The sequence below is a fragment of the Enoplosus armatus genome, chromosome 6, assembly GCF_043641665.1.
Source record: "Enoplosus armatus isolate fEnoArm2 chromosome 6, fEnoArm2.hap1, whole genome shotgun sequence".
In the NCBI taxonomy this organism is placed as follows: Eukaryota; Metazoa; Chordata; class Actinopteri; order Centrarchiformes; family Enoplosidae; genus Enoplosus; species Enoplosus armatus.
The window spans coordinates 6,928,126-6,943,508 of NC_092185.1; the positions used below are offsets into that span (position 1 = coordinate 6,928,126).

The 15,383-nt window shown below is 42.1% G+C and overlaps 2 protein-coding genes across 2 annotated transcripts; one reads left to right on the forward strand and one right to left on the reverse strand.

Moving 5' to 3' along the window:
* Window positions 1-4,019: 4,019 nt before the first annotated feature.
* bhlhe41 (basic helix-loop-helix family, member e41) lies at window positions 4,020-6,106 on the reverse strand. Its single transcript, XM_070907923.1, has 5 exons — window positions 6,035-6,106; window positions 5,873-5,939; window positions 5,578-5,688; window positions 5,345-5,456; window positions 4,020-5,067 (listed from the first exon to the last, which is right to left on the reverse strand). Exons 1-5 carry the CDS (start codon window positions 6,094-6,096, stop codon window positions 4,142-4,144), a joined length of 1,278 nt encoding a protein of 425 aa, XP_070764024.1. The 5' UTR covers window positions 6,097-6,106; the 3' UTR covers window positions 4,020-4,141.
* Window positions 6,107-7,956: 1,850 nt separating this feature from the next.
* Window positions 7,957-12,201, forward strand: sspn (sarcospan (Kras oncogene-associated gene)). The gene is made up of 3 exons (XM_070908042.1): window positions 7,957-8,184; window positions 9,644-9,730; window positions 11,691-12,201. Exons 1-3 carry the CDS (start codon window positions 7,957-7,959, stop codon window positions 12,048-12,050), a joined length of 675 nt encoding a protein of 224 aa, XP_070764143.1. The 3' UTR covers window positions 12,051-12,201.
* The last annotated feature ends 3,182 nt before the right edge of the window (window positions 12,202-15,383 follow it).

Here is a 15,383-nt window from a genome sequence, read left to right on the forward strand (position 1 = left end):
GAATCTTGGTATGTGAATCTATGAAGTATATCTCTAAAGTCGTATGTAATTTCTGCAGTGAATTCATTTTACCCAGCGTAATGACTGGCTCTTATATAAGTAATGAAGGATCCACTTGTGTCTATAGTCAAATCGTCTAGAATATATCATTTTGCATATCAGAATTTATTCCTGTAGCTCTGACTGTCTGCTCATGTTAAAACTATGCACAAATGGTTAATAGTTTTGTTACTGAAGAATGTTACTGTCTGTACGCACCAAAATGATGGCTTACTGTAAATATGTTTTCTTACTTTTCAGCTTTATTTAGTGAATTATTCTATTTTATTACAAAGCAGTGCATTCACAGTTACAAAAATGCAATGCCCTCATTCCCGCAGTAATATCTGCGTAATGAAACAGTGTTGATTATCCTCTTAAGCTGATTTTTTTTGTTGTTGTTAAGATGACTACACAGTATATTTTTGCCAAATGTATTATGCTTGTTTTTCTGCAAGGATCGGTGGCCAAAGATTAGCAGGTCTTGTTGCATGATTGTGTTTGTTAATATAGCCATATCTGGATGTGCAGAGCACCCACAGTACAGTAAATCAGTTAGTTGAGTCTAAAAATGGTGGCATGTAATAATGCAATGGGTGGCTTCAGCTACATTGCGTATGAGAGTGTGAGTGAGTCAGCGATTAAAGAGACTTGTGTGCACAGTCAGAATAGCCAAGGTATGAAGCCCCTCTTAGGTTGTAGTTCAGCTGCTAATCACATCAAAGTGCCTTATATTCATTCCACAGTTGGTGTATTCAAATAATGTACAGCGCAGCTTTAGTAGAGACATTGAAGCAACGATCGTAGTCACTTTAGATCAGATGACGCTAGATGTATTAGTGCCACATTGCCGCACAGAGAGAAATTGCAATAGCACAGCAACAAAGAGGAAACTATAATTATGTTTTATCCGTCAGTATTTTGTAGAAATGTCAGTGGAAAGAACATTATTGATAGTGCTTTCCACTTTGCTACTGTGTTATTGTCACCGTTATACTATGTGCTGTAAAATGCATTCACATTTAATCTGATTTATTTCATCATGCAACACATTCTGTATACTGCAGTCACCAGTTTTAGATCAGTACTGTCACCCAGGAATAAGTAGTTGATGTAATATAGGAGGGAAGTCCACCCTGTAACATTCAATATCAACAAAATAACATCCTCACTGCAGTTTGTCTCTCTGCCTTTCAGTTGAAGGAGAGACCTGTTTTAAATTTCTTCTATGATAGTCTATATACTGGGGTGGATTTTCCCTTTAAGAAACCACTTGTGTGCATTTTCCACCCTGGGATGAGGCGTAGCTGTGGTCACTGTTTACAACCGTATATGTTCTAGAGAACTGTAAGATGTCGACTGTACATAACCTGTTTTTATTTTTTTCCTGCCTTAATATACTGCAAGGTGTTGACAGATGTATGGCTGTATCTGGCTGATGATATGACATGGATTGCATGATTCAATAAACCATCTGACAAAATTAGACGTGTCACAACTGGTGCTCGTGGTAACTGTCTGTACCTGTTTGCCTGTGGATGTAAATGAGAAGGAACTTTTACTGTATTGCACTGCATGTGCGGTAAATGTTTTTCAAGCTTTTCACCAGCAGATGGAGACCTTTACCCAGTAATGGTAGAAACATGTACAACATGGCTGGGAGACAATAAATGCAAAACAACTTCTTTTTTTTTGCCCCCATAGAAAAATGAAATGGAGGTAGAAATGGGGGTCTGGACTGCACCTTAAGGCAACATGCATGGTCTCTCCAAACCTTGAAAGGCATGCGTTGGCAGTAATTAGACTTCATTGTTGCCAGGATCACTAGAAAGCATGAAGTCTGAAGTTTCAAGACTGATTCGATTATTCATAAAGATTAAAACAATATTGGTGTAGGCCAGTTAATGGCAACAACAAAGACTGGATTTGATCCTGCTTAAAGCTTTTGACAGGTTGGGAGGAGGCCCCTTGTTTTTCATCAGCCTGTACAGACTGAGGGTAATCTCACTTCATCATCCTTTTATCACATGACTTTTGTTTAAAGCCTTGGCTTACTGTACATTCCTCTGCTGTGACCTGTCAGCTGATTACAGTCTTAGTAACAGTACATTTCATCCACTGAACTTCCAGTATTGTTAATTCATAAATGCTATGAGTTCTACTGTACTCTGAACTGTTTGCCTTGTGCATACTTAACTCGGTGTCGTACAGCGTTACCTAAATATTACATATGTAGGTATTTGTTGGAACAGTTTCACACATGCCCGTTGAAGTTGTGTGAGACACAAACAGAAGTTGTGTTAAATAAGAAGAAGCCTGCAGAGTTAAGTTTTGATATTTATTTTACAACTCATCAGCAATAATTTAGAACAGCATATGTGTAAAGCATTAACGAAATGTGCAACAGTTGCTCAGTTAAATCTTTAAAAAAAAAAAATCCATAGACTTCTACAACATTGACATAGACATGTATACTTTATGGTATATTCACAAAAACCTATTTACAGACGCACATGCCACTTTATAGAACAGTTGATAACAGATTTGAGGCAAAACCAGAAAACTACAAAAGCAATGTCATGTATGCAAAATACAATGAAAATCATCTGTTTATTCAGTCACATGTGAAACTTAAAAAAAGCTGAACAACACTACAGTCGCAGGAATTAATCTCTTAGAAAACAGGCCAAGATAAAGTTAAAGTTCCTAGAACGGCAATGATCACCAAGTGATGGTCACATGACCACAGCTTCTTTCCCGCCTTTGTCAAACATTTGGGAAGTGAGGTTTTACATAATGATAGCATATAACACAGAATCGGGGATAGTCTGCCGTGTAGTGGTGGGGGTGCAGGGTATTCAAATCTGATTATGATTTGAATCATTTTGCCTAGACATAACCAGTGTTTTGTTAAATTGGGCAAATTACTTAATCACCACTTTATTGTGTGCATGAAATCATCACAAAGCATGTGGTGTCTCTGCTCTCTCTTTTTGAAATGAAGTCATATTTTTTTATTTTAATTTCAAGACAAGTCAACACAATAAAAAGGTTCAAAGAGAACTACAGTGGTAGACTTTTTAAAATGATGAGGTGACTGTTGGGGGGGGGGGGGGGGGGTAAAAGCAGAAAAAGTGCACTTTACGTCTCAAAGAGTAAAGATCGTTCTACATACAAACTTTAACAGCTGGGAAAATACAGGTACATTCAATATCAAAGATCTATAAGGTGCTATCCTACAATGTTTCCTGGAGGTACAGGTCACTGCATCTCTGTGCTGAAATGCTTCATTCAGGGGACGTACAATATGCTGGTCAAGCAGCCCCTTGATGAAGGGTTCCTTCTTTACGTTATTCTGAATGTTTTTTTTCTTTCCTCACAAGAACAGACAAGGAAACCAGAGTAAACTCAGATCTGTAAAAATGAGTAGGGGGTAGTACCTTCCCTAGCCCCGTTATTTCATTATTATCCATGTGTAATTGTTAAAGTGGCTGCTTTTGTATTTGTTGTTAATAATGTTGGGTCGAGGGGGCACCATTTCTTCTCAGGAGGGACAGTAATGTGCCTCCCAATAAGCCCACCCCATGCAAAGTTGGGGATGAGGTACTTTGGGGAGTTACACCTCCAGGTGAACTTCATTTATAGGCCCATTTAGTGCACATTTACATGTTCATGAATCAGACTGTCTTCCAGGTAATATTATTTACAGTCAGAGTCAGCCAAGCTCTCAATAACCTTGGCAGAGGTCAGTTGCAACTTCATACATCCAGAGAGACTCGCTGATTGGGATATTGCGCACTGCTGTAGTACTCAAAGTTTTGGCACCAATGCTGCCATTTCAAAATATTTTTATCAAAGAGGATAAAAAAACTAACTCCAGCACAACACGGCCGTGTAGTAATGTCAATCATTGTCGATAACCGTTTAGATTGATTAATCTAGCAGAAGTGCAAAAGGCACACGCCGTCACAACTGTCCCCTGTAAGATATTGTACATGAGAAACTCTTGATGTGAAACCTCGTTTTAAAATTCGCCTAATTAAAAAAAAAATGAAATACATAAACTCCTCAGCAGAATGCACGGAAAGGTAACACGGACAAATTAGCTCGTTTGACAAGAAGGGAACTGATCATGTGGGCTCTCCTCGGCTACGTCACCCTCCCCGTCGTCACTCGCGGGACTTTCCTCGAGCTCCTCAGGCGAGCCTGCCTCAGCCTCGTGTGACTCGTCGCTGTCTGGACTGTGGGAGTCGTTGGACTGAGAGGACGCTCCGAAGTGCGCAGGCAAGCCGGGGAAAGCGGCGGCGGCAGCCGCGGCCGCCGCTGCGGACGCGTGTGCCGGGTATAGCCAGGGGAAAGGGGACGCAAGAGCGGCCGCCGCAGGGTACATGTACTTTTCAATGTTGCTCTTATCGAAAAAAGGCATATAGGACGCCGCGGCCGAGGGGTTGATGAAGTAGAAAGGCATGCAAATAGGCGTCTGCTGTCCCACACTGCTTATTCCCATCAGAGAGTTCATAAACGCCAGCTCGGGCCTGGTGGCGTCTGTGCCCCCTAACCCGTTCCCAGGCCAGTTCATCTTTGGTTTTTTGGCAGCGTGATCGTCTCCAAACTCTTGCTTGATCTTCACTGCCTTGTGTCCCTGCGCCTTGTTGCGCTCACATTCTTTATCTTTGCCATCGCTCTTTTCAGCCTCGCCCCCGTATCCACTGTCCGTGTCTGTGTCATTCTCGTTAAGCTCCCCGCCTTGGGTCCTCTGGATGACCGGGACACAGTTAGCTTGGCTGTCGGCCTTCTGCCCGTCCTGTGCGTCCCCGGCGGGCAGCTGCTGCTGGAGCGGCGGCGCGCCGGGCTGGAACTGCGCCAACACCTTGTGAAGGTGGTTGATGAGCTGCGCGCACCTCTGCTCTCGTGTCGTCCAGTTCTCAAACTGACTCAGGTGCTGCAGGACCTCTTTGGCACAGGCCTGGAAGCCGGAGTGGAACGCATCCAGATCTGCATGAATGGAGGATTTCATCGACCGGTCCCCTGCGAGACACGCAGTTCAAAGATTAAAAGATCATTATTCTGTGAGGGTTGGCGCATCATAAGCCAAGGACAAGAAAAAACGGACGCGTGTCAGCTGCACGTTTCATTATTCTGTTGTGGTAGTCTCACAATGCGCATGATCTCTATAATATAATCACATGTAACACCTTGTATTTGTGCTATTCACGTACTTTCTCTGTACAAAGTTTCGTATAATCCAACCAGTTTAATTATGCAACCCAATCTGACTGAAATTGATCAAGTTTGTTCATCTCACCGTTCTGCAGAGCGATGATCTTTTGGTGCTGCTGCTCGGTGACAGCAGTCAGCGCGTTTAGATGTTTCAACGTCAACTCCAGGACAACCGCTTTCTCCAAATGGCCGAGAGTCTGCGGAGAGAGAGAGGAAAGCAACAAAGGATCAGTTGGCTGTTTACGAGGCGGCTGTCATGTCAGACCGGGTTCGCTGAGCACGTTAAAAACTTTTCTTTTTGCGGTGTCATGAGCTCACCGACAGCTTCAGATGTTCGGGTAACAAATCCTTCAGCTGGCCGATACATTCGTTGATTCTGTCTCTCCTCTTCTTCTCTATCAACCGGTGTGGTAACTTGTATGCGTCCTGCTGGCACAGAGAAATAAAAAAAGACAATCGTTTACTGTCTGAAAACACAAATGCATATGAACAAAAGTTACTGTATTACAGGCTACATGTGAATCCTGCTGAGCTCCGTGGACACACACATGCGGGTTAATGAAAACAACAAACTAAACATTTCAATCCTGTTAGTATAAAACACCGCGCGCACCTTCCCACCATCCTCGCGCTTTATTCCTCTCTTGGATTTGCACATGTAGAGAGAGGGGTAGTCCACCCTAAAGTGAAGAGGAAAGTGTCCGATTATTCACCAGGTTGTCACAACAGTTTATTAGACAGAGTTTGACAAGAGTTTGCCAAAAGCGACACTCACCCCAAGAAATCTGCGTGCTCCATGAACTGCCTGTCCTGTAAATGCGGTATTCTTTCATCCATCACTTCTCTGCTGCTGGTTATCCGCTTCTTTATTTTTTTTCCCGGGAAATGTTTGTTATTCCGCGACCCACAGACACGGACGGCTGAGGGAGATGATGCACAGTGCGTGTCCTCCAGTGGAGCTGCTCTTCAGACTGATGTCTATAGTTCCCTGAGCTGCCACTTCGCAAAGCCGTCGGTGCTGTGGTTAGAGCGCACGCGCGCCTCCGGTAGGGAACAAGCTTCCGACTCACGTGTAGCCTGCACCAGCACAAAGTCCGGTAATTAGACCTTCTCTGTGTTGTAGCAGCTATCGCCGCTGTTCCTATAGCGATGTAGTCCAAACACTGAAACGTGATTCATGCGCAAAATGTAGCAGAGGGGGGAAAGAAAAGGGCGCACAGGCGTGAAGAGAGACAGACAAGACAAGCAGCAGCTCACCGACGGCGGCGTCCCTGCGTCTAATATAATGTGTGGCTCCTGATCCTGATCCTGTCTTACTGTACTAGTGGAGTACGGGCTGGTAAGGAACCGGATAGGCTGTAAGATGCATAATAATCGCCAAACTATCTGGCGCACAGGCTCAGTGTAGAGGGAACCCACAGGCCACGAGTGCTCCTTTATCACGTTTTATTTTCTTCATTTAAAGAAGCACATTTTCAACTGGGAACTGAACAAAATAACATCCGTGCTGATATCAAACGACAACATGGAGGTTAATGTGAAGTAAAACACAGATCGTGAACACGGGACCCCTTTCAAATATCCAAGGTGTGTGTGTGTGCGTGTGCGGGTTGGTGCGCGTCTGTCACTGTGTGTTGTCGCCCGGAGCAGGGCAGGGCAACCTATTCACACATCTCCAGTCGTTCAGAGCTGCGTTGTCAGTAACCATGGCACCGGCCCAGCTGTGTGCTCAAACACGTGCGTCGCGGTTCTTTATTAATCTCAGCATGGGCGCTGCTCTCCCACCTTCGTCTGAGTGTCTTTGTCTAATCGTCTAATAATAAAAATATAATAATAAACAATACTGTGACACAGATTGGCCGGAGAATTTCTAAACGAGGTTCTGTCACTTTTTTTGAACAATTCCTATCCAAAGAATAAAAATAACTCTGATGTTATTGCTATATTGTTATTGCTATATTTACAAGTGATAAAAGTAAGCAAGATCCAGAACCTTCCATCAAAATACGATAACAATAGTTTTATAAATGACTGTACTAAGTGATTACTAAGCTAATCTGATTGTCGGTGACACCTGTTCCCCTCTTGTGAACAATAAAGTGCTCAAAAACACTCAAATCTGAGCCCCTATGATGCCCTCACATGCCTTATGATCACATTACCTCTTCCTGTGAGTCATGTGACTTTTTCTGGCTGGCAGCATATGGCTCTCTTGTGTAACAGTGCTGACAAAGAATGATCCAATCACTCTGGTTCTCAAATGAAGTGTGACCTCCTCTGCGCTGGCTTTTCATTAACTCGTACCTGCTGATCTGCCTCTGTACTTTTCCTGTCTTGTCTTTAATGTGACTACAAGTGAAATCACTTCACAGTCGTATGTTGGAGTCCCCCTTTGTGTCTTCCTGCCCCCCCCTCCCCTCTTCCCTCCTCTTCCTTTCCTCCACAGTATGCTGCCTGCTCTATATGTGGCACTGGAGCCGCTTTAGGAATCCAGTCCAAATGTTTTCCATATTAGTTCAGAGCCTTCCCTGTTTCCAAATAGCAGCCGAGCCGGGCTTATGGTGAGAGGAGGCCCTGGCAGGGAGGGGAAGAGAAGGGGAGAGAGGCAGACGGCAGGCAGGCTCATCCACCCCAAATACTGCAACAGTACAAGTTGAGAGTACAGAGAGGGAAAAGAGTGTAAAGAAAGGTGGAGAAATGGGGCAGGGGCAGAAAGGTTCCTCAGACAAGAAGGAGGGTAAGAAGAAGAGAGATGAAAGCCCAGCACCAGAGGACGGCCATAAGTGCAGAGTCTGTCGCTTCCCTCTGCTCGTCGCCCTGCTCCAGCTGCTGTTGGGGGTGGCCGTCACAGCCGTGGCCTTCCTTATGTTGGCCATCAGCCCCTCACTCCTGCCCAGGGAGACGCCACACTGGGCTGGGATCATTGTAAGCTCCATCCTTACGCTCTAACATCAGCAACTACATTTACATGTTTATGACATGCATGGACCCTGAGTCTCCCATTTCTGATGCGTCTGACCTTTGAGCACCTAAGTAGCATCTAAATACCTTGTTGTTATTCGCAAATGTGACGTGCATACTGCGCTTGCTTACACCTCGTCATCCTTACCATCTGCCTTATTAATACACACCCACACATAAATAGACCACCATTACATTTACTTAAACAAAAGTTTGACTATACAGACAGTTAAAGATCATTTGTATATTTTGATCAGGTTCATGTGTGTAATAATGTGTGTAATCTCACAACCGAGTTACCAGGAAATGTCATTTTAAGACATCTTGATGGAAGTTGCAGTTTAAGTTGATGCAAGAAGTGTAAGTGTTGAGAGGGGTCAAGGTGTCAGTTGAAATCATGAAATCAATGCAACTGCTGAAAGCGTGTAATTTCAGTTTAAGCCCTGCAGGAAGTTGAGTCGTCAGTTTGTTTATAAGCAAAGAGTAGTTAAACAGTGAACAGTAGAGGAGCAGCAGCTCAAAGTAGCTGAAGTGTAAGAGTTAAAGAAAGCTGAAATATCAGTCGATGTCTTAGAGTAGTTAAACTAACAGTTGAGGAGAAAGAGTGAAAGTAGCTGAAGTGTGAGAGATGAAAGAAGCTGACACTTCAGTCGATGTCTAAGCCATGAAAACAACTGAAATGTCATTTGACGTGTAAAAAATCATGGCAGTTGAAGTTTCATTTAAAGAATAAGAGAAGAATGTTTAAATGACACCTGTAAACAATGAAAACATATAACAGGTTAAAAGCAAGTTAAAGTGTGAGCAATAAAAGCACTTAGGACTTCAGTATAAAACAATAAAAAAGTCAACCTTATTTATCATAATTTGGGATAAGATTTAAGGTTACATTTTGGTGAAAACAAACGTGTTGTTCCTGTTTGGATCCCTCCCCGGCCTATCACAGACGCCATCTGCTCTCGAAAAACAACCCTGGACACCAACATCCCGAGTTAGATCCTCACGAGATTCAGCCGAGTGAAAAACACTGAGGTCATCAAGAACTTTCCAGAGACTCCTGAGTGCTTAAGAACCTGGGAAAAACATTTAAATAAGATGCTGCACGTTAGTCACAAGACTCCAATTGCACTGAAGAGATAGAGAGTGTGAGTGTGTCTGTGAGAGAGAGGGAGAGAGAGATCGTAATGTAATCAGATGACAGCTTACTTCTGAATCATGCAATATTAACAGACACCCCTGAAAACCTGCGTACAAAATATTTTCTAGAACAAGATTCTTGTTTCTATACTGAAAAACAGCAAACACGTACTGTACATCACATATGTGTGTGTGTGTGTATAAAAGCCACAAGGTGCAAATGTATGCGTTTATTGCATTGAATCTAACCAAACCATGTCAAATATTTTCTGATGTGTTGTTGCAGCTGTGTTTAGTTTCCATCCTGGGCTTTATCCTGTACTGTATCACCTACATCCCCGATGAGAGAACGTCTATGCAATTCATTTGCAAGGTCAGTCTACGCACACGCTGACACACTGTACGCAGAAGTAAACGCGAACAAATCACAGTGAATGATCAGATTGATCAGGGTACTTTCCAGCCAGAGAAGAGAACCTTTGCAGAGAACAATGTTTTACTCACTGTCTCATTGTAATCGTGAGATGGCTGTTGCTTAGGGAACTGTAACTGTAAATGGCAAATAGAGAAAGGCATTTAACTGCATTCTTGTTTAAAAGAGCTCTGCAGGGATTCCTATGAGTGGATGAGTGCATTCATTAATGTGACTTGATCATACAGCTTAATTAGCTGCACAATATATGCAGTTGGAATTTCGAGGCAATTAAAATCAGTCCACCATTGTTCGATACTGAGAAGCAGGTCCTTGGATGCAGCATCCTCTTTTTCTTGTCTAGCTCGTGTGTGCATACCAGGTTCAAATATGTACATACGCTGTGAAGAGAGTGTTTCAAAACATCTGAAAAGTATTTTACCCTAAGAAGTGCAGCTAATTTGCAAAGTGGTCTTTGCAGAAAGGCATGATAAAAAGTCAATACCAAGTGTGTCTGTATTGTATAGTTTTAAATGCCATCAGACTGTCTGAATCACCACAATTACAGGGGATTTTACATCTTAATGTACGACGTTTACAAAGCAGACAGTGGAAATATTAAATGGTCTTATAAGAAGTAGTAGTAGTAGAAATGATGCATATTTTTGAAATATGATAAGGAGTGTTACTCCGTAGTGTTATATTTGCAGTCTTTATCCTTTTTCCTCACTTTCTCATCCATAAGTGCTGTTGTATCAAAAATAAAGTCAAATAAAGTACTCATTTAGTTAATAATGTGTATGCCAGAATTGCTACAATTAGCCTGCAGTGACTATTTCTCTGGCCCTGAAAACAAATGTGCTTTAATTTATTAGTGCCATTAATTCAAACCGCTAAGCAATCTCATGGCCTTACTATATTCATATTTAGTTTAAGAATTTATGGCTTTACAGTCATCAGCTCGTTTATTTATTCAAATTGCCCTTGGCGCAAGACAAGCAACAAGTTGAGTGAGTAGAAAATGTGCTGTAAGTGGGGACATTTCTGAAGTTAAGTCTTACAGTGTTGTCAGATGAGGGTCCTGGCTCTCTGATGACCCCCTCACATAATTATTTATTGTGTCACAACACTCAGCTTCTCAAACATTAGTTCTTTTAGTTTGTAAGCGCTCACTACAAAGTGCTCAAGGACACCACATGGGCTGTAAACAGCAAAAATATGAGTGTTGACTCCTTTCAGTTTCTACCCACTTTGGGGGTTTCAGATCATCTCCATTTCATGAAGTAGCTGATAATATTCAACAAAGTACTTGTTGATGCTTTCCATGCATTTCCCCAAAACCAACCATACTCCAGATGTCACAGCTGTTCCAAAATTAACATAAATGCCATTTCAGATCAAGCACCCGCTCATCACTTGCATAATTCCATAAGCAGCATGTAACTGAGAGCAAAATAGACCAGCGAATGAGGGCTCTGGTTATATAAGCAATGGATTAAGATGAAGGTTTAGTGTTGTTGAGATTGTGCAATTGCATAAACAACACAAAGCCTCTGTCACATTTTACAACTGTATTTTTAGACACTGTCTGTTGTTCAACATAGTCACACAGGACATGCACTGAAGGTGGGAAGCGGCTGTAGCTTCAGGGCAGCCTTGCATGTGCTGTGTCTCCTGTGTGCTAAGAGCTGCTACTCTAAGGGTCAGACTTTCCCCGTAGTATCGTGGGTAATCTCTTTTCAACTTGCTATAGGCACCGAGCCAGCGTGTCTGTTCCTAAGCTACAGTTTTGGCACTCTGGGTTAATCATGAGACAACAGACTGAAGCAGGAGACAGATTTCTAGTCTGAAAAACACATCAAGTTTTCTGATCAAAGCTTTTTAAGGTAAAAGCGCGTGACGTTTGACTTGTCCTCTACAGCTCCTGTACTTTGTCCTGTGTACAATCGGCCTGGTCATTTCAGTGCTGGTTACGGCCTTCGCTGGACACCACTACTCACAGACTAGTAGCTTCAGCTGTGAGCAGATGGGAGAAGACTGCGTGTGCAAGCAGGATCAAGATGACCCAGTCGCCCGCATCTTCACCTACGAGGGAGTCAGCGACTGTGAGGCGATCACCGGGACACTCACCTTCTACTTCTTGCTCCAGATCGTGCTGAACCTGGTCCAAGCACTCGTCTGTGCCGTCGGTGCCTTCATCATGTGGAAGCACCGTTACCAGGTCTTTTTCGCTGGTCTTCAGATTGGCTCTCCCTCCTCCCGGCAGTGGCAGAAGGTTTAACGTGATGATGACAGAGTTAATGGGAAGACTCTGAGCAGTCAGATCAGGATGGAGGGTCACGCCAACTGTGTGATTACACTCTGAAGGACAGGGACATTTGCCTTGTTGGTGTGTGTTTTCAGCTTATATTAACCTTTTTTTGTGGTAGTTGTACTATTATGGCTTTTTGCACAAATTTTGTATACCATATAACCTATGTTATAAAAAAACAACTTGAATAGATGAAGAGGAGTAAAAAAACAACTGGTCTATTTTTGAAAAACTGAGCCAATCATTTGTGTTCCACGATAATGAATTTTTCACAATGTTTCTAATCATCTTGACATTTGCTCTTGTGACCTACAGCTCATATACACTTGCAATACTAAACAAAGCCCAACACTAAAACCAAACCAACCATTTGTTAAGGACATAACTAAAAAATGTACATGGTCTTGCTTTAGGTGGCACACAATTTTGTCAAATTATGGTTTGCAAATGCTAAATGACATTGTCCCACACAGTAAAAAGGTCAAATATTGCCTAAATGCAGTAGCAAATATTAGTAAGACATCCTTTTTTTAAATCTTCATTTCATGAAAAGGTAATGAATTCTTTGTTTATTGCTTTTCAATCAGAAAATTACATCATATTGAAGTTGTTAACTCTATAAAGTACCCCATTATCACGTTGCTCGACACAAAAAAAAGCAACCAGGTGGATTAACTCCTTGAATAACATGTTTTGTTTCTTTTGCTTTTATATAAACGTATGCAGTTCTGTAAATATTGCGTAAAATCCTTGATGAAAAACAATATCAAAGTACTTTTCAGCTGATAGAAGTAACCTCTGTAAAGCTCCAAACAGTCTAGTTATGTGCACTTAAAAACGGATCGTGACAGCTGTAACACAATCTGGGCAGAGCACACTTCATGAGACTGGATCCAGACTGAACTGGGCTGTGGCTTGCGAAGGTGGATGCCAGGCCAGTAGCCAGCATGACTCAAACAGCCTGTAGGAGTCAAACTACTGCAGCCACAAAGGGAGGGGGGGGGGGGGGGGGGGGCAAGGGGCCAGGGTGAGAAAAGGGGGACTCAGACAGGCAGCTGGACTGAGACAACGAAATCATCTCACTGTGTTTACAACGTTTCAGTTCTGTTCATTCAGGCAGAACAGGGCAAAAGGGATGAAACAACCGCAACATTTTAGGTTTGTATTTTCAAAATGCTTTGCGTTCTGCAGAGCTTCAGCTTTATTTTACTCTCACCTCAGGTGCCGACAGCAGTCACCTACAGTCTGTACATACTAAGCAGGGAATGGTAAACGTGAGGCACTTTCCGTAGCAAATTAGAAGCAACATGTGCCCAGAAGGAGAGTGTAATTAGTGTGCAATATTACATCTACTTTGACAATGATGGAAAACGATTTGTTGACTGAGGATGGTGTTTGTTATTTTTCACAGAAGCCTTAAGTGTGGTTTGAGAAAGGAGCGCTTCATTTCGATAAATGATTTTAGCCTCTCTTCACTGGTCAGTTTTAGAATTGATTTTAAGATTTTACTCATCACCTTGAAAGCACTTCATGGTTCAGCTCCCAGCTACATTGCTGAATTGCTGCTCCTCTATGAGGCAGGGCTCTGTTAGCTCTTCCTGAGTCCCGGCTCAAGACTAAAGGTGACCAGGCTTTTGCAGTCAAGGCCCCTCAGCTCTGGACCTCCCTGCCTGACGAGCTGAGGCTGAATCTTTGAAATCACTTCTCAAAACATATCTTTTCAGAGAAGCTTTTTATTAATTCTAGCACACAGTTTCATTGCCAACATGTCTTATCTGCTTCATCATTAGTATTTATCTTTGTTTATTCCATTTCATTTCTGTATTATTTTAATTGCTTGATTTTATTTGCCTCAGTCCTGAAGTGTTTTAATCCTGGTTCAACCATGTAAGGCACTTTGTAACTTTGTTTTGAAAAGTGCTGTATGAATAAAGTTTATTATTATTATTATTTAAAAAAAAAGCTGCCAATAAGTGCATTTCCTCTTTCAAGACGGTCACACTGTTTGTGGTTACAAATACAAGTCTTTGTTTCAGTTACATGTAGTTTCCTTTTTCCTGTTTTGTCACCACACATACAGTTAATACTCAGAAAGAGCCAATTCATACCCAAAAATGTCACTCATGTTCAAATGGATGGATTTGCTTCTGCATCTCTTAACTATGCATCGTCAAAGCCATAACCATTTAAGCTGCAGCAAACGCAGTATACCTAAACATGAGGCCAGCATATCATTAAAAGTGATGGGAAAATATGCATTATAACTGTATTTTTCATCCATATTAACAACTATGTAGTTCTCAAAATGAAGGCAAAATCCAAATGTATGACCAATCTGTGAAATCAGAAAGAGACAAAGTCGTCTCTGTCTGAGCCTGGATGTGATTTATTGAGATCACAGCTTGTAATTTATACAAGTTAACTGTGACCGCTCACGGTGATTAACTGACGGCATCCTAAGGGATCAGCTCCTCATGGCAACACATAACATAACATTCATGAATTCTTTTAAAGTTAAGAAACATTTTCACAATTTTTCCAGTCACCAAGGTATTAAAATAAGTTGTGTATTATAGCGGGGGGTGATTTATTAATTCTGTTTAATGATACATTTCACACAGTGTACGTACTGCATCTACATGTGATGGAGGGCAGGATCGTTTTGCAGTGTTTTTCCGTGCGCTTGCTTGGTGTTATGATGTTGATGCGTCATGTGACTACAAAGGCTCAATCTCGCAGCCAGACACAGGAAGTCACATGCCAGTCATCACGGGGGCATGTTTATTTTTAAAAATGACAGTGAGGAGGGACCTTCCACCCTCTTCCCAACTTCCTGTGTGGTTAATTGATCTTTCAAGGCAAAAACACACCCAATGATATGTGATTCTGGTGGCCACTGACGCTGCTGTGAGTCTTTAGAGGAGACTGCAGAAGACAGAAGATCAATACGTGTATTGACACAAATCCCAAGCATTTTCACAGCAACTTGACAACAGACTGAACTCTTACCCAGCATTTTAATTTATTCAATTATAATTTTTTTATTTAATTAAGCAGCTAATGTTTTTTTTGGTACATCTAGAGTATATATTGTTTAAATGTGGTAAAATACATTTCAGTTACAGTTTACAGTTTGAATCGAGATGTCCTTTTGGTCAGTTCAGTGCATCGAAGTCAAATCGCCTGACTCACTCACACTGGGTAAAGCACTGCCTCCAGGCCACAGAGGTGTTTGGGACATTGCCTTGTATTTATTGACCTTCTCAGGGTGTTTTCTCACTCTCACTACTAAATACACACTGG

What these genes read in the sequence shown, in the direction of transcription:
- bhlhe41 (XM_070907923.1), bottom strand. Translation starts at nt 6,096, where the DNA reads ATGGATGAAAGAATACCGCATTTACAGGACAGGCAGTTCATGGAGCAC. An exon ending in GAGCACGCAGATTTCTTGGG is followed by an intron (nt 5,940 to 6,034) that starts GTGAGTGTCGCT and finishes TCTTCACTTTAG; the next exon opens with GGTGGACTACCCCTCTCTCT. An exon ending in CCGAACATCTGAAGCTGTCG is followed by an intron (nt 5,457 to 5,577) that starts GTGAGCTCATGA and finishes CTCTCTCCGCAG; the next exon opens with ACTCTCGGCCATTTGGAGAA.
- sspn (XM_070908042.1), top strand. Translation starts at nt 7,957, where the DNA reads ATGGGGCAGGGGCAGAAAGGTTCCTCAGACAAGAAGGAGGGTAAGAAG. An exon ending in CACACTGGGCTGGGATCATT is followed by an intron (nt 8,185 to 9,643) that starts GTAAGCTCCATC and finishes GTGTTGTTGCAG; the next exon opens with CTGTGTTTAGTTTCCATCCT. An exon ending in CTATGCAATTCATTTGCAAG is followed by an intron (nt 9,731 to 11,690) that starts GTCAGTCTACGC and finishes TGTCCTCTACAG; the next exon opens with CTCCTGTACTTTGTCCTGTG.